This window comes from Schistocerca serialis, chromosome 1 (genome assembly GCF_023864345.2).
Source record: "Schistocerca serialis cubense isolate TAMUIC-IGC-003099 chromosome 1, iqSchSeri2.2, whole genome shotgun sequence".
NCBI lineage: Eukaryota > Metazoa > Arthropoda > Insecta > Orthoptera > Acrididae > Schistocerca > Schistocerca serialis.
This window is the reverse complement of record NC_064638.1, coordinates 1,281,892,846-1,281,915,710: the sequence shown is the minus strand read 5'-3', so window position 1 is coordinate 1,281,915,710 and position 22,865 is coordinate 1,281,892,846. Positions and strand designations below refer to the sequence as shown.

The 22,865-nt window shown below is 42.1% G+C and overlaps 1 protein-coding gene across 1 annotated transcript in view; it reads left to right on the top strand.

Moving 5' to 3' along the window:
* Positions 1 to 20,313, top strand: part of LOC126456899 (arp2/3 complex-activating protein rickA-like) — a 109,554-nt gene extending 89,241 nt beyond the window's left edge. Inside the window, exons 3-4 of the mRNA XM_050092751.1 lie at positions 126 to 408; positions 20,016 to 20,313. Of these exons, the coding sequence (XP_049948708.1) occupies positions 126 to 408; positions 20,016 to 20,313 (581 nt within the window). The remainder of the gene's footprint in view (positions 1 to 125; positions 409 to 20,015) is intronic.
* Positions 20,314 to 22,865: the final 2,552 nt, after the last annotated feature.

Sequence of the window (22,865 nt, the reverse complement as noted above, 5' to 3'; positions counted from 1 at the left end):
CAACAACAACTGGTTTGAAGTCTCACCAAAGCGTCGTTGCAGTCTCCGGTTTGGTTGTATCGCCATATTCACTGTCAGAGAGACAGTAGAGGTGTGTGCCGGATTCGAGTCCTTCCCCTTTGCAGCAGGTGGTAGGGTGGTGCGCGCCCCTCCGCAGTGTCGGCGACAACCGCGGCAGCTCCTCGCTTCCCCCGTCCCCGCCGGAACCAGATGTGTGCCCGCGCCCGGCCCGCCCCCGCCTCATCTCCCAGGAAGTGACGACAAAGCGCGGCCACTGGCAGGTGCCCTTTGTCCGCGGCCGCCCCCGCAGATGGGGCAGAAAGCTTACGTGCGTGACGGGGAACTCCCGGCGCCGCACAAAAGACCGCCACCTGCTGAGTCTGCAGTGGAAATGGGGGAGCTAGGAACGTCTGCAGACGGCCAACTATTCGTGACCGAAACACTCATCCCCCTACTACAATGAAAAGGCTCTGGCCAGTCTATTGTCCGAGATTCCCACATTCAGTGCATACCGCCTGAGAGCGACTGCTTCCTAGAAAGCGCAACAGCAAAACCACAATTGGCTTACGTGAAATAAGCACAGTCGCCCACTTTGGTGATTGCGTTGTAGCCAACCCTCTGACTGGCTTATGTTTTTTAGTTAGTTTCATGTTCCATGGGTGATTTCGCACGATAAAACTTAGTTATGTAGAATGAGTCATTTTACACCGCAAATTAATTTGTAAATATGGTTACATGCTGAACGTTTCTAAGATTTTTTTCCTTTTTAATATGTAGTCGTGAGTTTCTAACTCCTACCTACCACCTCTTACATATTACAATAATAGAATTCCTTCTACGTAATAGCAGGAGTTGTCAAGGAGAAACTTTTGCAGCTCGTTTTCAAAATTTACTTTGCTCCCTGTTACATCACTGGGTAAGTGACCAAAAATTTTTGTTGTAACTTTTGTGTTGGCAGAAGAGCCAACACCATATTACTAGTGGAAGCCAAAATGCACGCGTATTAGCTCACGCAGGCTGGCCTGAGTAGGGAAGAACTATACTGACGTGAGGTCTGGAACATGACAACGAATTAGAATTCAGAAAGCGGATGTAATTAGTTAGATACTTAACTTTAATCCATTAATGATGAACTTCGCTCTTGATGGTACATGATTCACAATATTATCTGTTCAGAATACATTCATAGTAACGGAATATGGCGCCTTTCTAGGTCATAGCAAATGACGTAGCTGAAGGCTATGCGAAACTGTCGTCTCTGCAAATGAGAGCATATGTAGACGGTGAACCATCGCTAGCAAAGTCGGCAGTACAACTGGGCGAGTGCTAGGGAGTCTCTCTAGACTAGACTTGCCGTGTGGCGGCGCTCGGTCTGCAATCACTGATAGTGGCGACACGCGGGTCCGACATATACTAATGGACCGCGGCCTATTTAAACGCTACTACCTAGCAAGCGTGGCGTCTTGCGGTGACACCACAGTAACAATAGGCACAATTTTTGTTCTAAAGATAGCCTTAGTGTGGAGAAATAAATACCAGCTTCCCTCCTGGTATCGTAATTACGTACATCGCTGTCCCATTTGAACTGCAGTGGATTATTTCCAACGATCTTCATGAGGGAATAAATATACTACGAAGCGGCAGTCACAGTGCGCAACTCCTTAAACAGACGTCTACAAGGTGATCGTGTGTGAACACCTTCTATTATTCTTACAGAACTTTTCTGAACAACGACGGCTTTCTTTCTTAATGATGAGTTATCCCTTAATATTATTTCATATGACATTATTGCATGAAAATATGCAAAATATGTCGACTTGTAGATTTGTCTTTCCCCAAGATTTGCAATCATTCTAATTGCAAATGTGGATGAACTAAGTTGTTTAGGCGTTCCGAAATATGATTTTTCCAGTTTAAATTCTCGTGGGCATGTGGATAACTGAGAATTTTGAAGTTCCCACCCTTTTTATTATTTTCTCGCACTTAACATTGGTGTACAAATAGATGTGCAACACTGTCTTCTAAAAATTGTGTGTGAGAGCATTTTGCAGAAAATGACTCAATGATACTTGTTAGAATATTTTTATCATTCTTCTGTTTGCGTATCTATGGATCCACATTAAAATACTGGAGTCAGCTTCTAAAAGGACTAATTCTGCTGTTGTGTACTAGATGGTAGAGTATGACGAACAATAGTGGACCGAAGATTGAGCAATTGGGAAACCCATGTATGATTCCTCCTAAGTCGTAATAACGGCCCCGGCCTACATTGGTTGAATTAGTAAATACTACTTTCTCCACTAGTTTGATTACATCTACATCTACATCTACATGATTACTCTGCAATTCACATTTAAGTTCTTGGCAGAGGGTTCATCGAACCACAATCATACTGTCTCTCTACCATTCCACTCCCGAACAGCGCGCGGGAAAAACGAGCACTTAAACCTTTCTGTTCGAGCTCTGATTTCTCTTATTTTATTTTGATGATCATTCCTACCTATGTAGGTTGGGCTCAACAAAATATGTTCGCATTCGGAAGAGAAAGTTGGTGACTGAAACTTCGTAAATAGATCTCGCCGCGACGAAAAACGTCTTTGCTTTAATGACTTCCATCCCAACTCGCGTATCATATCTGCCACACTCTCTCCCCTATTACGTGATAATACAAAACGAGCTGCCCTTTTTTCCACCCTTTCGATATCCTTCGTCAATCCCACTTGGTGAGGATCCCACACCGCGCAGCAATATTCTAACAGAGGACGAACGAGTGTAGTGTTAAGCTGTCTCTTTAGGTATTAGGTATGATATTATCCATTGCTTGCCTATATCAACAATCCCATAAAACTTCAATTTATCTAGGAGACTACTGCGAGTCACACAACCAAATGTCTTAGATGGATCGTTGAAAAAACCAGCGCTACTTTATCATTTAATGCTTCCAAAATTTGGCGAATTAACATGTAAACGGTGCTCTCAGTAGAGCAAATCTTCTGAAACCCAAACTGTGATCTGATGAGGATATTATTGTTGCCAAGGTGAGATACTCTTCTAGAGCACATCACCTTCTCAAAATTTTTTGAAAATAATGTCAGCAGCGAATCAGATCGGTAGTTAATGAAATTACTCTTATTGTCTATCTTGAAAAGGTGTTTAACGGCGGCATATTTCGGTCTCTTTGGAAAATTCCCTTTAGTTAGTGATGCATTATATATTTCAGATAAGACTGCGGTTATTACATGGGAACAAAACTTTAGTACTCTATTGAAAGCACCATCAAATCCAGATGAGAATGCATAATTTTCTTACTATCAGAACAAGAAGTTGATGATACATGCGTATGACTGAATTGTATGCGAGTTACTTTTAAATTGTTCTACTGTTATTTCTTTCTTGAACTGTTTGTCCCTATGCTTTCTACTATACTTCAGAAATGATAATTAAATATATTTTTTACCTGTGACTTGTGAATTATAAGCCCTTCCAATCAGTTCAGTTGTGATGTTATAGTTATGTCTCCAGCTCAAAGTGAATCGCCCAGGTTTCGACACATGTAACGATATCAGACAGAATGGCTGCTCCATTGGCCTCAGACTGCTTCAACAGTTGAGGTGAAACAGCTTTTCTTTGAATCTTATGGTCTACTTTAAGAATTCGAGGAACCCAACTTGAGAATACCTGAATATCCAAGAGTCCCAATCACTGCACATGCATCCGCACGTTTCAGCACATCGGGAGCAGTGGCTGTGACATGACTTCCCGAACGTGGTCGCTCATGGAGTTCAGATTCTGCACTTGCTGACGCCTGAACCCATCGCCCAGCAGTACCACTACTAATTCCCTAACTACCAAACACTGCACACAAACGTTTGCGGAGGTTCACCATTTTTTTTCTCGCAATTATAACGTTGACGATAACGCCTGTTCTGCGTAGATTCCCTTTTGACGGTTCACCAAGACTCTGCCATCCATCGGAGTTGTTCGAAACTTCGCACATCAAATGGCACATCACATGTGAAACTCCTAAAAGGACGTTTTCCTGTGTATATTAATAGCTCTAAATAAGAAAGAAAATGGTGAAGGCCTATTTTTTATTGAACGCCCATCGAATTGATATTAGCATCACTAGTGGTAGTAGTACGACAAGTACTAACGTTAGTAGTCCTTATTGCTGTTGCTGTTGTCATTAGATACATTCAGTTGCTTCAGTAGATGTAAATAAGATGTAAAAAGTATTGTTGTTGTTGTGGTCTTCAGTCCTGAGACTGGTTTGATGCAGCTCTCCATGCTACTCTATCCTGTGCAAGCTTTTTCATCTCCCAGTACCTACTGCAACCTACATCCTTCTGAATCTGCTTAGTGTATTCATCTCTTGGTCTCCCTCTACGATTTTTACCCTCCACGCTGCCCTCCAATACTAAATTGGTGATCCCTTGATGCCTCAGAACATGTCCTACCAACCGATCCCTTCTTCTGGACAAGTTGTGCCACAAACTTCTCTTCTCCCCAATCCTATTCAATACTTCCTCATTAGTTATGTGATCTACCCATCTAATCTTCAGCATTCTTCTGTAGCACCACATTTCGAAAGCTTCTATTCTCTTCTTGTCCAAACTATTTATCGTCCATGTTTCACTTCCATACATGGCTACACTCCATACGAATACTTTCAGAAATGAAGAAATGACTTCCTGACACTTAAATCTATACTGGATGTTAACAAATTTCTCTTCTTCAGAAACGCTTTCCTTGCCATTGCCAGCCTACATTTTATATCCTCTCTACTTCGACCATCATCAGTTATTTTGCTCCCCAAATAGCAAAACTCCTTTACTACTTTAAGTGCCTCATTTCCTAATCTAATTCCCTCAGCATCACCCGACTTAATTAGACTACATTCCATTATCCTTGTTTTGCTTTTGTTGATGTTCATCTTATATCCTCCTTTCAAGACACTGTCCATTCCATTCAACTGCTCTTCCAAGTCCTTTGCTGTCTCTGACAGAATTACAATGTCATCGGCGAACCTCAAAGTTTTTATTTCTTCTCCATGAATTTTAATACCTACTCCGAATTTTTCTTTTGTTTCCTTTACTGCTTGCTCAATATACAGATTGAACAACATCGGGGAGAGGCTACAACCCTGTCTTACTCCCTTCCCAACCACTGCTTCCCTTTCATGTCCCTCGACTCTTATAACTGCCATCTGGTTTCTGTACAAATTGTAAATAGCCTTTCGCTCCCTGTATTTTATCCCTGCCACCTTTAGAATTTGAAAGAGAGTATTCCAGTCAACATTGTCAAAAGCTTTCTCTAAGTCTACAAATGCTAGAAACGTAGGTTTGCCTTTCCTTAATCTTTCTTCTAAGATAAGTCGTAAGGTCAGTATTGCCTCACGTGTTCCAGTGTTTCTACGGAAACCAAACTGATCTTCCCCGAGGTTGGCTTCTACTAGTTTTTCCATTCGTCTGTAAAGAATTCGTGTTAGTATTTTGCAGCTGTGACTTATTAAGCTGATAGTTCGGTAATTTTCACATCTGTCAACACCTGCTTTCTTTGGGATTGGAATTATTATATTCTTCTTGAAGTCTGTGGGTATTTCGCCTGTTTCAAACATCTTGCTCACCAGATGGTAGAGTTTTGTCAGGACTGGCTCTCCCACGGCCGTCAGTAGTTCCAATGGAATATTGTCTACTCCGGGGGCCTTGTTTCGACTCAGGTCTTTCAGTGCTCTGTCAAACTCTTCACGCAGTATCATATCTCCCATTTCATCTTCATCTACATCCTCTTCCATTTCCATAATATTGTCCTCAAGTACATCGCCCTTGTATAGACCCTCTATATACTCCTTCCACCTTTCTGCTTTCCCTTCTTTGCTTAGAACTGGGTTTCCATCTGAGCTCTTGATATTCATACAAGTCGTTCTCTTATCTCCAAAGGTCTCTTTAATTTTCCTGTAGGCGGTATCTATCTTACCCCTAGTGAGATAGGCCTCTACATCCTTACATTTGTCCTCTAGCCATCCCTGCTTAGCCATTTTGCACTTCCTGTCGATCTCATTTTTGAGACGTTTGTATTCCTTTTTGCCTGTTTCACTTACTGCATTTTTATATTTTCTCCTTTCATCAATTAAATTCAATATTTCTTCTGTTACCCAAGGATTTCTACTAGCCCTCGTCTTTTTACCTACTTGATCCTCTGCTGCCTTCACTACTTCATCCCTCAAAGCTACCCATTCTTCTTCTACTGTATTTATTTCCCCCATTCCTGTCAATTGCTCCCTTATGCTCTCCCTGAATCTCTGTACAACCTCTGGTTCTTTTAGTTTATCCAGGTCCCATCTCCTTAAATTCCCACCTTTTTGCAGTTTCTTCAGTTTTAATCTACAGGTCATAACCAATAGATTGTGGTCAGAGTCCATATCTGCCCCTGGAAATTCCTTACAATTTAAAACCTGGTTCCTAAATCTCTGTCTTACCATTATATAATCTATCTGATACCTTTTAGTATCGCCAGGGTTCTTCCATGTATACAACCTTCTTTCATGATTCTTAAACCAAGTGTTAGTTATGATTATGTTGTGCTCTGTGCAAAATTCGACCAGGCGGCTTCCTCTTTCATTTCTGTCCCCCAATCCATATTCACCTACTATGTTTCCTTCTCTCCCTTTTCCTACACTCGAATTCCAGTCACCCATGACTATTAAATTTTCGTCTCCCTTCACAATCTGAATAATTTCTTTTATTTCATCATACATTTCTTCAATTTCTTCGTCATCTGCAGAGCTAGTTGGCATATAAACTTGTACTACTGTAGTAGGCGTGGGCTTCGTATCTATCTTGGCCACAATAATGCGTTCACTATGCTGTTTGTAGTAGCTTACCCGCATTCCTATTTTCCTATTCATTATTAAACCTACTCCTGCATTACCCCTATTTGATTTTGTGTTTATAACCCTGTAGTCACCTGACCAGAAGTCTTGTTCCTCCTGCCACCGAACTTCACTAATTCCCACTATATCTAACTTCAACCTATCCATTTCCCTTTTTAAATTTTCTAACCTACCTGACCGATTAAGGGATCTGACATTCCACGCTCCGATCCGTGTGTCTAAAACCCTCATCCTGTGTAAGGGACGGCGTGAAGGTCCTAATCTGGTCCGGTTAAATATTTATTTAATTACCTTAAATTGCGTAAGTAAGCTTAGGAAATTTGAAACTCAAGGTATCAGGGAAGAAATGCTCACTTTACACTTGGCAATTTATTGCAAAGTAAAGAAAAACTTAAAAACGTCTCTAGAATTTTGTGACAGGTAACAAACTTTCGACAGTGTAAGATGACTGACGCTTCGTAACCTTGCTGGCATGGTAAAATCTAGAGGACAAGAAGTAAGAAAAGTGAGGAATGAGCATAATGCACACTGTATGATAGACTTGTTCTCGTTTGAGTTCCACATCTATTTATTCACCCAACAGCCACTACAGTGGACGCTTAAGACCTTGTTGTCCTTCGTCCACACCAAAATATCATCATAATCATCATCATCATCACCATCGCTTGAGTGTGTGTGGAGGATGGTACTTCCGGTGCCATGATCCTTTCTCGTCATTCAGTTTCCGTTGGTGGCATGTAACAAAGCATCCTCCGTATTAACTCTCAATTTTTCTGACTATTCAGTCATGGTCAGTTCGGGAGCTACATCCGGGAGAAATCAATGTGTTACTAGACTATACTGGAAGTTCCGCTCTCGGACTATCAATAGTAAATCTGCCCTTGATGCACAATGCCTCTCCTGTAGCGTGTCCCACTGGAGCTCGACGAGCATCATCTCAGTGACGAGCTCGCTTTTACCAAACAAAACGGTGACGAAAGTAGACGCTCTTTCCTGAATGTCCGAGACTCAACTACAATTGTCATGAACTGGTCGAACGAGGGCTTGATAAGCACCTCTTTCGTGGATGAATTAAATTTCCATATAATTATTCCACTGAATCTGCGTAGCATCTAGTTTTCCAGTAATCACTTTATATAGAAATTCACTGTAAATTGCTTCGGCCACATACTCCTGGTTACAGTGGTTCATCTCCAGTTCTGAAATAGAACAATAATTTGTTTTTCTCTTCGTGCGGAATGCATTACATTTATCTATTTTGTATGCTAACTGACAACCCCTGCAGGAAGTGGTAACCCTCTGCAGATGTTCCTGAATTTCGTGCCAGTTCTCTGACTTTATAACTTTCGTCTACACACCCACATCAACCGCGATTAGCGTCATGGAATTTCCTGCGTTATGCACCGGATTTCTTATTTAAAACACCAGATGCTCGTGAAACAAACTGCAATACGTTCTCGCAACTTCAGTACTAATAAAGGGAGAGCTATAAGCTTTCTTTCTTTTAAAACTGAAAGTTTTTTTTCCCACCGAAACGGCAGGACTCTATGAGGAAAAGTCAGTAAGATAAGTGTTTTGTAGAGCTAACGAGAAGTCAGGGAGTGAAAGTACACTGAATATACAGATTTTCATGCGTTTGTTGTAGCGGTTGAATGGCTCACCACACCGAAGTTCATGCCACTCCCCAAGGAAATTTGCGCCGCTGGAAAAAACGGTTCAAATGGCTCTAAGCATTATGGGACTTAACATCTGAGGTCATCAGTCCCCTAGAATTAGAACTACTTAAACCTAACTTAGCGAAGGACATCCCACACATCCATGCCCGAGGCAGGATTCGAACCTGCGACAGTAGCAGCAGCGCGGTTCCGGACTGAAGCGCCTAGAACCGATCGGCCACAGCGGCCGGCGCACCCATGAATTAAGACGCAATGTTATGCTTGTGCGTTAAAATTTTACACTGGTTTAAACATGTTGTGAAACGGCAGTGGTAGTGACAGTGTGAGATATACTAAACATTTACTTCTCGATCGGAATTTCCGCTTGATACAGACCCACCCGTAGGAAATACAACTTTAATCCGTACATAACGGATTCCTACAATGCTAATTAATTAGATTTTGGCTCTGTACTGGATCTTACCTTGGCACTTAGACATGAATAAATACACCATGTGATATTTAAAGTGTCAGGGCACCTGGCTGAAAATGACTTACAAGTACGTGGCGCCCTCCATCGGTAATTCTGGAAATCAGCGTTATGTTGGCCCGCCCTTAGCCTTGATGGCAGCTTCCACTCTCGCAGACATGCGTGCAACCAGGTGCTGGAAGGTTTCTTGGCGAATGGCAGCCCATTCTTCACGGAGTGCTGCACTGAGGAGAGGTGTCGATGTCGGTCGGTGAGGCCTGGCACGACACCGGCGTTCCAAAACAGCACAAAGTTATTCTATAGGATTCACGTCAGGATTCTGTCCAGGCCAGTCCTTTACAGAGATGTTATTGTCGTGTAACCACTCCGCCACAGGCCGTGCATTATGAACAAGTGCTCGATCGTGTTGAAAGATGCAATCGCCATCCCCGAATTGCTCTCCAACAGTGGGAAGCAAGAAGGTGCTTAAAACATTAATGTAGGCCAGTGCTGTAATAGTACCACGCAGAGCAACAAGGGGTGCAAGCCCCCTCCATGAAAAATACGAAAACACCATAACACCACCACCTCCGAATTTTACTGTTGGCACTACACGCGCTGGCAGACGACGTTCACCGGGCATTCGCCATACCAGCACCCTGCCATCGGATCGCCACATTGTGTACCGTGATTCGTCACTCCACACAACGTTTTTCCACTGTTCAATTGTTTAGTGTTTACGCTCCTTACACCAAGCGAGGCGTCGTTTGGGATTTACCGGAGTGATGTGTGGCTTATGAGCAGCCGCTCGACCATGAAAACCACGTTTTCTCACCTCCTGCCTGTCATAGTACTTGCAGTTGATCCTGATGTAGTTTGGAATTTTTGTGTGACGGTCTGGATGGATGTCTGCCTATTACACATTACGACCCTCTTCAACCGTCGGCGGTCTCTGTGAGTCAACAGACGAGGTCAGCCTGTACGCTTTTGTGCTGTACGTGTCCCTTCACGTTCCCACTACACTATCACTTTGGAAACAGTGGACCTAGGGATGTTTAGGAGTGTGGAAATCTAGCGGACAGATGTATGCCACAAGTGACACCCAACCACTTGACCAAGTTCAGAGTGCCCCATTCTGCTCTCTCACAATGTCTAATGACTACTGAGGTCACTGATATGGAGTATCTGGTAGTAGGTGGCAGCACAATGCACCTAATATGAAAAACGTACGTTTTTGGGGGTGTTGTGATGTCTAAAAATTTATAAACATGTTTATTTAAGAATATGTATCATATCAAGAATTATGTTTGCCATACAGTCAAATATATGGCGTTACGAACATTAAAACCTGTTAGACCTGAACGTTGGTGGGACTTCGTCAATATAATAACAGAAGAAAACTGATCGCACACACACGTTGAAGCGCATTGTCTGCGAAGTCGTGGGGTAACATTTTATAGGAGGCTTGTTAATTCCTGGATTGGACAAATAGGTCTATAAGCTCAAGCTGGAAGTAATGACGAGGTACATCAACAGCGAGAAAGGAAGGTAGATATGTAATCACGTAAAACCTGGAGGCAAGCCCCACCGCAATGATAACGGCTTGGCGGGAATAGAAGAGTTGGAACTGACGTTCGAACTGCGAGACCCCTTTATGGTAACAGTCGGCGGCTAGCAGGCAAAATGTTTACCTCTTGTGAACTGGAAGAGGCAAGAAGAACAGCAAGATTATGTACTATAGCCTCAGATGTCGAATCAGTTTGGCTTATTATCTGTACAACGAAAATCCAACGGTAACAAGAGAATTTTCAGAGCTTGTTAACAGGAAGAGCCATGGATTCTTTTGCCGCCTTTTTTGAATAGTCACAGCAGATCGACACTGCCAGCACTTTCATTTCAAACTATCACATGAGGACTGTATAACTGCCGGCCGCTGGTGGCCGAGCGGTTCTGGCGCTACAGTCTGGAACCGCGCGACCGCTACGGTTGCAGGTTCGAATCCTGCCTCGGGCATGGATGTGTGTGTTGTCCTAAGGTTAGTTAGGTTTAAGTAGTTCTAAGTTCTAGGGGACTTATGACCTCAGCAGTTGAGTCCCATAGTGCTCAGAGCCATTTGAACCATTTTGAACCGTATAACTGCATGGACTAATTACGTCATTTCTTCTTCAGTAATAATATTATATTCCTTAAATTTTGTGTTGAGCACCAAAATTTTGCGTTAATTATTTTCTTACACAGGGTCCTATCCGAAGCGCTATGTTATTTACGAGTACCCTATTTTATTGAATTTGAAAGTCATTTTAGAAAACTTTCACTGTAGTTAATAAGCTTTCTGCGGTTGTACAGTTCATAATTCAGGGAGCCTAAGTACCCCACGCATTTTTCATAAAAGGATATTAAAGTTACATGAAAGTACAGTTGTCAAGAAAAGATTTAAAGTGTTGGCTGGTTCAAATGGCTCTGAGCACTATGGGACTTAACTTCTGAGGTCATCAGTCCCCTAGAACTTGGAACTACTTAAACCTAACTAACCTAAGGACATCACACACATCCATGCCCGAGGCAGGATTCGAACCTGTGACCGCAGCGCTCGCGCGGTTCCAGACTGTAGCGCCTAGAACCGCTCGGCCACCCCGGCCGGCTCATGTGTATATAGTTAACAGTTGCGGTATACTGAAAATTTTTACTTTATGGACCATCTGGCAGCAACTGAATAAAACACAATTTTAGTGCCATACGCGTTTTATTCAGTTGCTGTCAGACGGTCCATAAAGTAAAAATTATCAGTATACCGCAATATTACACGCAACTCAGGAAGACAGGACTAAAAAATCTGAAGATAGTTAACAGTGTTTCTCACATTTTGTTGTGACTAAAATATTCAGCCTTGATCTGAGTCTACTGATAGTTTAGTTTGAGGGTCCCCCATGAGTATTGTTGAGCCAGTTTTGAGTTTCACATTACAACTGCAGCATTAATGAAGTGCATTTACCAGTTCTCTAGCATTTGTCTGCTATAATAAGTAACTCGCTACAACTGTTCAAACTATACTATATCCAGGCAGCACGTGCTCCATTTGAGCTAAATACTATAAGGAAGTGAGCGCTCCTTGAGTATACAAATAATAACTGGAACAGAGGCTTCTCTGTTATTGAATGAAGCATAAGCATGTCACTGGTTTTGGAAATTCAACCCCTAAAGCAGTGAAATAGGGCTAAAAATTTTCTGAAAATATTTCACTGCGAAAGTATTTTAAACCTAAATCCAGTTCCTATTTCACCCATTTTTTACCCCCTTCATGGTTGAATCTCCAAACATTCTGAAACATGTATTTTTTATTTACTGACTGAGGAACCAAGACCCTTTTTTCGAATTTCTAGCTTCAAAATTGCCTTAATAGCGACAACTTTCAAAAAGCGTTTCATTTCCTTTTTCACATCCTTAGGAATAGAATTTTGGACAATCCCTTCTTAAACGATGCTTACGGCATAAGCTCCGCATCCTCTCCAAACTCCCAATTCCTGTCCTTAGCGGTTCGGGACCGGTGATGACGAATCGATGAATCAGTCTGACCCTGTCTCACCACCCGCTGGTTGATTTTTCAGTAACCGTGGAAGACGTATTCTTTCATCTCCAACCGAGAATCTGTACACCACTTCCCAAAGATTTAACTTTAAAATGCATTCGCAGTAAAATATTTTAATAAAACATTTCACCCCCTTAGGGGTTGGATTTCCAAAAACACTGAAACACTTTTTTTTATTTGCAACCAAGAACTCAAATAGCAGTATTCAAAGATTTAGCTTTAAAAATAGTTAAGCAGTTCTTTAATAATGATATATTTTCGAAAAGAGGTTTCATCCACCATTTCACCCGCACAGAGTTCAACTTCCAAAAATGCTGAAACACATATTTCTTTCTCTCTGACTGAGAAACTGAATACTAATTTTCGTACGTCTTGCTTCAAAACTGCCTTAATAGCGATATTTTTCAAAAACAACTCTTCATCCCGAACTTCACTCCCGTTAGGGTTGGAATTTCGGAAAACCCCTTCTTAAACGACGCCTAAAGTATAAGAGCCTCACCACCTCGCCGGCCGCGGTGGCCGAGTGGTTCTAGGCGCTGCAGTCCGGAACCACGTGACTGCTACGGTCGCAGGTTCGAATCCTACCTCGGGCATGGATGTGTGTGAAGTCCTTCGGTTAGTTAGGTTAAAGTAGTCCTAAGTTCTAGGGGACTGGTGACCTCAGCAGTTAAGTCCCATAGTGCTCCAGAGCCATTTGAACCATTCGCTCCACCTCAAAGTTTCAAGTTACTGTCGTTAGCGATTTGGCGATTTGTGCTTGGCGTTGATTAGTAAGTCAGTCAGTTTTTCAGTCAGGACATTGTCTTTTATATATGGAGATCAGCAGTCGGCAGTTTTACACAAAGTTAAGTAAATATTCATATACATATTGTAATAAAGTGAACTAATATTTCACGTGTTCTAGTTGTCACTCATTCTCCTCTCGGAGCAAGTAAAGAACCGACCTTTGTACTAATTGTGTTTCCTTCAGGTACAACAGCCGCAGTCAGATTCAGGAGAGGACTTTCATACCCGTTGATGCACCAATACTACACATCTGCTGTGGTCAGTTCATATCCGGTTCGGTATGCACCTTTGTTGTCGGGGCAGATGAAAACCTGTTGATCACTCCCAGGGAGTTCTGACGAGTTGTTTCAGGGAAGATTTCTCCTGCCATTGATTGTTCCAGGCTTCTTGCATGTTGAAGTTCCTGTCCTGCAGGCTGGTAGCTGTGCGCCACGATAATTTTGTAGACCTCAATACCTGGGGATCTGATGGTGTAATTTCTGAAGGTGTTGGAAACTTTGAGGTGTTTTTTATTGTTCTGTACACCTTCATGTCTAGCGACTGTGGTTAGCAATCAATACGTCCTGGATTCGAAACCCGCCACCACTTACATTTTGATAAAAATTATAACCAATGGCGGCCGAAGATTTCCGAAATAAGAAGTCGCTCTCATTCTGCCAATGGTCTTGTCAAAGAGGACGGAGGAGAGGACAGAAGTTCAGGCCACTCTCTTGATTTTATTTTCGGAGTGGGTAACTGCCCCTAAAGTCGGGAGAATCAGCAATGATTAAGGCCATGAGGATGCTGAAGGCAATGGAAACCGTTGTATTAAAGACACTTTTTGTGTATTCATAGGACATACGGGCTGTAAATGAGAAAGTGTGATGACGACCTCTCCATAGACAAAAGATTCTGGACTAGTCCCCCCATCCAGATTTTCGGCAGGGGACTGGCAAGGAGGAGGTGAACATGAGAAAAAGATTGAATAACCATCGAAAGGATAACGTTTTACGAGCTACGGCGTGGAAGTCTGAAATTGGTACGGAAGCTAGAAAATCTGAGAAAGGAAATGCTAAGGCTCACTCTATATATAGTGGGCTGTTATTGAAGTGAACTCCGCCTGCGTAGCTGAGTGCTAACGTGCCTGCCTCCCATGCAGAGGGCCCGGGTTCGATTCCAGGCCAGGTCGGAGATTTTCTCCGCTCGTGGACAGGGTGTTTTGTTGTCCTCATCATCATTTCATCATCATTACCGGCACGAAAGTCGCCCAATGTGGAGTCGACTGAAATACGACTTGCACTCGGCGGCCCAACTTCCCCGATTGGGGCCTCCCGGACAACAATGCCATACGATAATTTCATTTAATTGAAGTGAAGTGGAAAGAAGACAAGGATGAGCGTAGGTTAATATCAACAGCAGCAGAAAAATGTACATAGGGAGTAGAATTTGTCATGAATAGGAAGGGCAGAGAGTGTGTTACTGTGAACAGTTCAGTGATACAGCTGTTTTCATCAGAATCGGCTCCAAACCAACACCGACAACGGTAGCCGAAGGATACATGCCGACGTTGCAAGCTAAAGATGAACGGAGAGGGAAAGCATATGAGGATTCAAAATGGTTCAAATGGCTCTGAGCACTATGGGACTTAACATCTATGGTCATCAGTCCCCTAGAACTTAGAACTACTTAAACCTAACTAACCTAAGGACAGCACACGACACCCAGTCATCACGAGGCAGAGAAAATCGCTGACCCCGCCGGGAATCGAACCCGGGCGTGGGAAGCGAGAACGCTACCGCACGAACACGAGCTGCGGACTGCATATGAGGAATTTGAACTGGTAGTTCAGTACGTAAAGGGAGATGAAAATCTAGTAGTGCCAGGGTCTGGAATGCGACTGCAGGGGAATAAGTAGAAGAAAGGGTTACGGGAGAGTACGGAATTGGCACTAAGAATGAGAGAAGAGAAAGACTGATTTAATTATGCAATAAATTTCAGCTAGTAATAGGGACTACTCTGTTGTAGAATCGAAATCTATGTAGGTACACTTGCAAAAGGCCACAAGATGCAGGAAGATTTCAGTTAGACTGCATCGTGGTCAGGCAGAGATTCCGAAATCAGATACTGGATGGCAAGGCATACGCAGGAGCAGACTGAGAAATAATTTAGCAATTATGAAGAATAGCCAGGAAGAAACACTGCGGAAAGAAGTGGGATAGAGAAGTACTAAGAAATGGAGAGATACCTTGAAGTTCTCTGAGGCTATAGATACGGTAGTAAGAAATAGTTCAGCAGGCAGTGCAGTTGAAGAGGAATGGACATCTGTAAACAGGGCAGTCACAGAATCTGGAAAGAAAAGTAGAGGTGCAAAGACAGTACTTCGAAGAAACCATGGGTAATAGAAAAAATACTTTAGTTGATAGATGAAAGGAGCAAGCACAAAAATGTTCAGGGAAATTTAGGAAAACAGGAAGGCAAGTCGCTGTGCAATGAAATAAATAGGAAGTGCAAGGAAGATAAGACGAAATGGCGCATGAAAAATTTAAGGAATCGATGTAGAAATGACTGTCGGAAGGAAACATCAAAATAACCTTCGATGAAATTAAAAGCAAGGGTGAAAACATTGAGAGTGCAACGGCAATTCCACTGTTGAATGCAGAGGAGAGAGCGGATAGGTGGAAAAACTAGTCTCATGAAATAGAAGAAAACAGGAGTTAAATGTTATTTATTCCAGTCTTTGATCACAATATCAATTATTCTGACGATAACCGGTTTCAGTCAGTAATGACCATCCTCAGATCTCTTCTACACCATGTCCTAAAGTGACAAGGCCGTAATGGCATCGTCAAAACATATAAATATACTCAGCACAGCATCGTCATATAGATCTAAAATAAGGTGTAGAATAGGCCACATCATCAACACAGGCATTTTTGCAACTGGTAGAAAAGATCTGAGGATGGTCATTACTGACTGAAACCGGTCATCGTCAAAAGAATTGATATTGTGATCAAAGACAGGAATAAAAAGCATATGACAGTATTGGATCACTTTTCATGTACGCTACTATGTCGCAGCTGGTGAAAAACAGGAGTTGATATAGAAGAGATAGGGGATTCAGTATTGGAATTTAAAAGAGCTCTCGAAAGCTGAAGATCAAATATGACAGAAGGGACAATAACATTCCATCAGAATTTCTAAAATCATATCGGGGAAGTGGCAAGAAAACAACCTGTCACGCTGGTGAGTAGATTGTAAGAGTCTGGAGATATACCAACTGACTTTCGGAAAAATATCATCCACACAATTCCGAAGACTGCAAGAATTGATAAATGTGAAAATTATCATCCAAATTGCCGACAAGAATAGTATACAGGAGAATGGAAAAGAAAATTGAGGATGCGATAGATGACGATAACTCTGGTTTTAGGAAAGGTAAAGCAACCAGAGCGGCAATTCCAATGTTGCGGTTAATAAAGGGAACAAGACTGAAGAAAAATCGAGAAACTTTCATAGGATTTGTCAACCCGGAGAAAGCGTTCGACAATGTGAAATGGTGCAAGATGTTTAAAATTTTGAGGAAAATGGGGATAAGCTATACAACATATACAGGAGCCAAGGTGGAGTAGTGAGTGTGAAAGACCGAACAACGGTACACCATAAGTTTGGAAATCAAGAAATGGGGACGCAACTATCAGTACACAGTACCTGAAGGAACGCACAGTCTCGACACCCATTCCAATGCGTCAGGGTTATTCACTTTCCAGAAGTACACAGTGTGTGCGCGCCAAGTACATACGATTACAGTCCTCCGTGCGACAGACGACGGTCCCTGTCAAGTAAACACACCGTCCATCCGTGTCGGGTGCTCCTTAACAGTCAGCGACAACTGGCTGTTTTCTCGTAGTACTGACTCCAGGTAGTCGCCGCTGTGACACCTCTATCTCGCAGAGGGGCAAAGAAAAGGAAAAAAAACAGCACCGATAGGGAGTATAGCCGACCTAGAAAAACAGTTCGGGTGTTGCCAAACTATGTCACAAAACCGAAAACGGCTCGGTACTAACAGGATACATTCCACGTATACAAAGTAGTCTGGCATATGTGGCAACAGTTTTGTTTGACTCGTAGGAAGACGCCGCGGAAGTGTTAAAAAACTTCAATTGGCAGGGTCCTGGTAAAAGACTCATATTATGCCGCGAAACTCTGCTTACAAAAACTGACGAAGGAGCTTTAAATGAAAAATCTAGAGATATTCTTCACCCTCCTCCCCATTCCTGCCCCCTTCCCCTCGCAGCAACGTCCCCTAAGGAAATGTGAAGACACGGTTAGAGTAACTACAGCACGGAGAGAGCCATTTAATAAGCCATTCTGTCCGATGATGAGAGGAGTTTGTATAGGGTGTCGGAGAGTGGAGTGTATAAGATTTGGAGACGACATGATTGTGATGGCAGAGAGTGCAAGAGAGATGGAACAAATGTTAAATGATTTAAACACCAAATTAGAAGAATATGGAATGAAGATTAACAAGAAGAAAACGGAAAGCATCTTAATAGGATGAAAGCGGAGAAAATACCGTATGAAAATGGATTCAAATGGCTCTGAGCACTATACGACTTAACTTCTGAGGTCATCAGTCGCCTAGAACTTAGAACTAATTAAACCTAACTAACCTAAGGACATCACACACATCCATGCCCGAGGCAGGATTCGAACCAGCGACCGTAGCGGTCGCTCAGCTGCAGACTGTAGCGCCTAGAACCGCAAGGCCACTCTGGCCGGCATGAAAATAGGGGGGGGGGGGGGAGGAAATAGAGGAAGTGAAAGCTTCAGTTACTTGGAATGTGTAATAATGGATGATAATGTATTGCTCAACAGAACTGCAATGGCAAAAGAAGGGTTCATGAGGAAACAGAAATTACTTTGTGGACCACTAAACAAAGATCTGAGCGAACGACTTACCAAATGTTACATCTGGAGCGTTGCACTATATGGTGCTGAGACCTGGACATTGAGGAAGGAAGATGAAAGGCGCTATGGATGTGGAGATTGAGAAGAATGGAAAAAGTGAAATGGTAAGACCGAGTAAGGAATGAAGAAGTATTAAGAAGAGTTGGAGAAGAAATAAACATGCTGAAAGTAATCAGACAGAGAAAACGGAACTGGATTGGACATTCTTTGAGGAGGGACTGTTTACTGAAGGAAGGAATAGTAGGAATGGTGGAGGGAAAAAGGGAAAGGGGAAAAATAAGATATCAAATGATGGATAGTATCAAAGCAGTCAAATATTCAGAAATGAAAAGAGTGGCTATGAACAGACAAAAGTTGTGGTTGTGGTCTTCAGTCCTGAGACTGGTTTGATGCAGCTCTCCATGCTACTCTATCCTGTGCAAGCTTCTTCATCTCCCAGTACCTACTGCAGCCTACATCCTTCTGAATCTGCTTAGAGTATTCATTCTTGGTCTCCCTCTACGATTTTTACCCTCCACGCTGCCCTCCAGTACTAAATTGGTGATCCCTCGATGCCTCAGAACATGTCCTACCAACCGATACCTTCTTCTAGTCAAGTTGTGCCACAAACTCCTCCCCAATCCTATTCAATACCTCCTCATTAGTTATGTGATCTACCCATCTAATCTTCAGCATTCTTCTGTAGCACCACATTTCGAAAGCTTCTACTCTCTTCTCGTCTAAACTATTTATCGTCCATGTTTCACTTCCATACATGGTTTACATTCCATACAAATACTTTCAGAAACGACTTCCTGTCACTTAAATCTCTACTCGATGTTAACAAATTTCTCTTCTTCAGAAACGCTTTCCTTGCCATTGCCAGTCTACATTTTATATCCTCTCTACTTCGCCCATCGTCAGTTATTTTGCTCCGCAAATAGCAAACCTCCTTTACTACTTTAAGTGTCTCATATCCTGGGAGAGGCTCAATCCGTGACAAGACCTGCCGTAAGGCAGATTACCGTACTACTACTAATCTGTCCGAGCACATTTGCGACTGGAACTGGAAGAAACCCCAACACTCGCAGTGGTTTTGCAGAGTGTGTTTGTTGTAGCCGGCCGTGGAGGCCGAGCGGTTCTAGGCGCTTCGGTCTGGAACCGCGCGTACCTACGGTAGCAGGTTCGAATCCTGCCTCGGGTATGGATGTGTGTGATGTCCTTACGTTAGTTAGGTTTAAGTAGTTCTAAGTTCTAGCCGACTGATGACCTCAGAAGTTAAGTCCCATAGTGCCCTGAGCCATTTGAACCATTTGTTTGTTGTATAAGAGGGTGAGTGTGCACTGACAGACTTGCTTGTATAGCTGATGACGTCACGATGTTGACGATGGTGGTGGCACGGGCGGACAGAGGGGCTGGACGCAGCGTGCATTATGAAACTCTTCTGAACAATGGAGAGGCGTACAGCGGAGAGGCGCCTGCGAGCTCCGGGCAGCTCGGGCACTAATTTCGCGGAGTAGCGAGAAGAGCGACCACGTATTGTCGGCGAGGTTAAGACTGCCGCCGCGGGCGGTCGCTGTGCCGGGCTGTGCTGGCGCGTGCAGCGCTTAAGGGCGGTGCGTGGCCGACCAGCGCAGGGTCAGGCCGCACTCCGCCGTAATTATGCCCGCACACTGCGTGCGTGCGTGCGTGCGTGCGTAGGCCCGAGCCTGCCTTTGTTGGCGCCGCGGTGCTACACACACCGCTTTCACCGCCGCCGCCGCCGCCATGTTTGCCGCGGCCAGAGGCCGCCTTGCGTGATTTCATCGGAAATCTCTCCTCTCCTCTCCTCTCATGCCCTCTGCTATCCACTACGGCCAGTGCGCCCGCAATGGAGCGCGAGTGGCTTGGCTGCCCGGCCGCGTGCTGCCTCGCCAATCAGCCGGACTCTGCTCTTTGCCGTCCCTACTCTGAGCGCGAGCCGCGGCGCACGCAGAGAACACCAGCAGACGCTGTTTAACACGTTGAGTGCCGCGACGCCTCCGGCGGTCGCCGTATAGCCGCCGGCAGTGATACTGTCAGGCCATCCCAGTCGATTTGACAATACGTATTTAAAAAATGGAAACTATATAAAATATTACTATTTTACCCGGTCCTTATCTATAAATAACCCTTATAGATCAAAACTGAAGACTACACGGAAAGAAGAGATTAAGTCCATTTCATAGATTTTTCAGGAAAGTAATTTTAAAGTTTAAAACGTTACAGTTTGTAATGGTTCTTTATTTAGGTGACCATTACGGCATTCTAACCCCAGTTCTCGATACCAGTAATATCGTACTACTTTCTGCGAAGTAACAGACATATTTTTGTGACAATATTCACATATGGTTTTATTAATGTATAAGTACTCCGATGTATCGATATATTACAGTGATATGGTTCTTGTGTGTATTTATTTCTGTGAAACTGTCATAATCTTTGACTTACTTGTAACCGTTTTGGCGCGAATGCGCACTGAGCAGTCTTTGTTTCACTTTGCAGAAGTTAAGTTGTTATTTCGCTTTGTAAAAGAACAGTCAAGTCTTGTGTTTGGTTAATGTGGAAATTACACATATGAAGATTGATACAAAACTGTTTTCTTGATGATGTGACAATTAAGAAGAAGTATATGTGAATATACAGGAAGTTTAATGAAAATGTGGATCGTGAACACCAGTCAAAAATTATTTCTGCCATACTATTGTCCTGATCTGGGATTCTTTAATCATTAAGAATTTCCTGAAAAACGCATTTGTTAGGTCTTCAAATATTGCTAAAATACAAATCTGAACCTTCTAGCAAAGTGGAATCACCCTAGAATCAACAAGATCAGGCATAACTACTTCGACGAAATCTACGTGGGAATCCATTCTAGTTAAGTGCCAAACCTAATGACTTTTTTACAGTGACTTCATTATTTCCATTCTGACGATACCATCCACAGTCAATAACTTTGTTGTAGCCCGATAAAGCAAACATATGCTGCGTGACCAACATTATTAATCTGATTTCTGACTTACTTTGCAAGTGGTGGTATTGATAGAATTTTCATTGGTTATTGAAATATGCTTTTGCATCTTATACAGTACATTCAACGACCTTTTCTTTAGGACTCCTTAAAAGTGTAAAAAAATATTACTAAACATTGGACCATGTATGTCTTTTCATCTGACTGTCTATTTTTAATTTCTTTGTATAATGCACTAATTCGGTTCTAAAAGTCAGAATGTAGTGTGATACTGGGATGATACTTCACTACAAAACGTCCCTGAAACTCACTTGACAAAGGTCTACTCATCTTTGAGTCTAGTCATTATTGTACAGGATGTTCATGACTAATCAGGTTTTAGGAACAATACTGTTTATCAATATTCTGTCTTTATTTTCATTCAACTCATGTAAATTATAATAATTAATAAGCCCATGCCTCAACTTTTGTATCTTTAAATCACCTGGTGTACGACTACCAAATAAATGGTTATAAACATATTTTAAAAACCTTTTGTTGTATGTGATATATGGTGTTAGGTGATATGTTATGAGATACATCACAGCTAATATGCTAATGATTAGATAGATTAGATTAGATTAGATGATGTTGGTTCTCACTTGGTTAAACTCATATGGTCATACCTTATTACTGATCCTCATACAATTAATGAATGTGACATTGTATGATTGCCTTAGATGAAGGTATGTTGATTTTGCGGTTGGATGGCAAATAGGGTGATTCAAGTTACATAAAATTTTTTTCATTGATCTATGAATAGGTCTTCCAACTTTCTGGCTTTGTATGTCAGCCTTAAGCTCTGCCCTAAGTTCTTTGACTATATTATGATTATATTTTTATATTTTTACTTGGCAAAATGTATTTATGCTTCATTTCTGTACATTTTTGGTGATAAATAGTATTGTTAGTAAGACACCATTGACATAAATATTGTAACAGTTGTTCGTACTTCTTACTTATGATTAGGTGAATGTATGCTCTTTATTAAATTGATATGTTATTATTACAGCACTTCTGAAGGATTGTAATCCTGGTTATGCCATATGGAAGATCACTAATGTGTCATATCTGTTCTTATCATTTCACATTATTTTGACTATGATAGTTTCTGATAATATGCGCTGAAGATGTTTAATAGTGGATTTAATATAATGGATTTAATAGTTATTGTGTTACTGGATGGTACTTGTTCCTAAAATATCTGCAAACTGTGTTAGTACCTTTTACCTATGTATGTTAGCATGAACTGGATGTTTACAGATTAGCATTTACTCTATTCTAGTGATTGCATTCGATTTTATCATAAAGCTTTTATTCTTCAACCTTTGTAACGATAAAGAATGTTTTTATCATAGTGTAATTAACTATATAAAAAAACAAAAATAAAATGAAAGATGAAAAATTACTTGCATAATGTAATTTTAAATGATAATAACTTACCTTCTTGAAAATAGTTAGAATACCATTTTGTCATAAGATGTATAACTAATGTCATCTTCATCCTGGCTATGAATGTAATA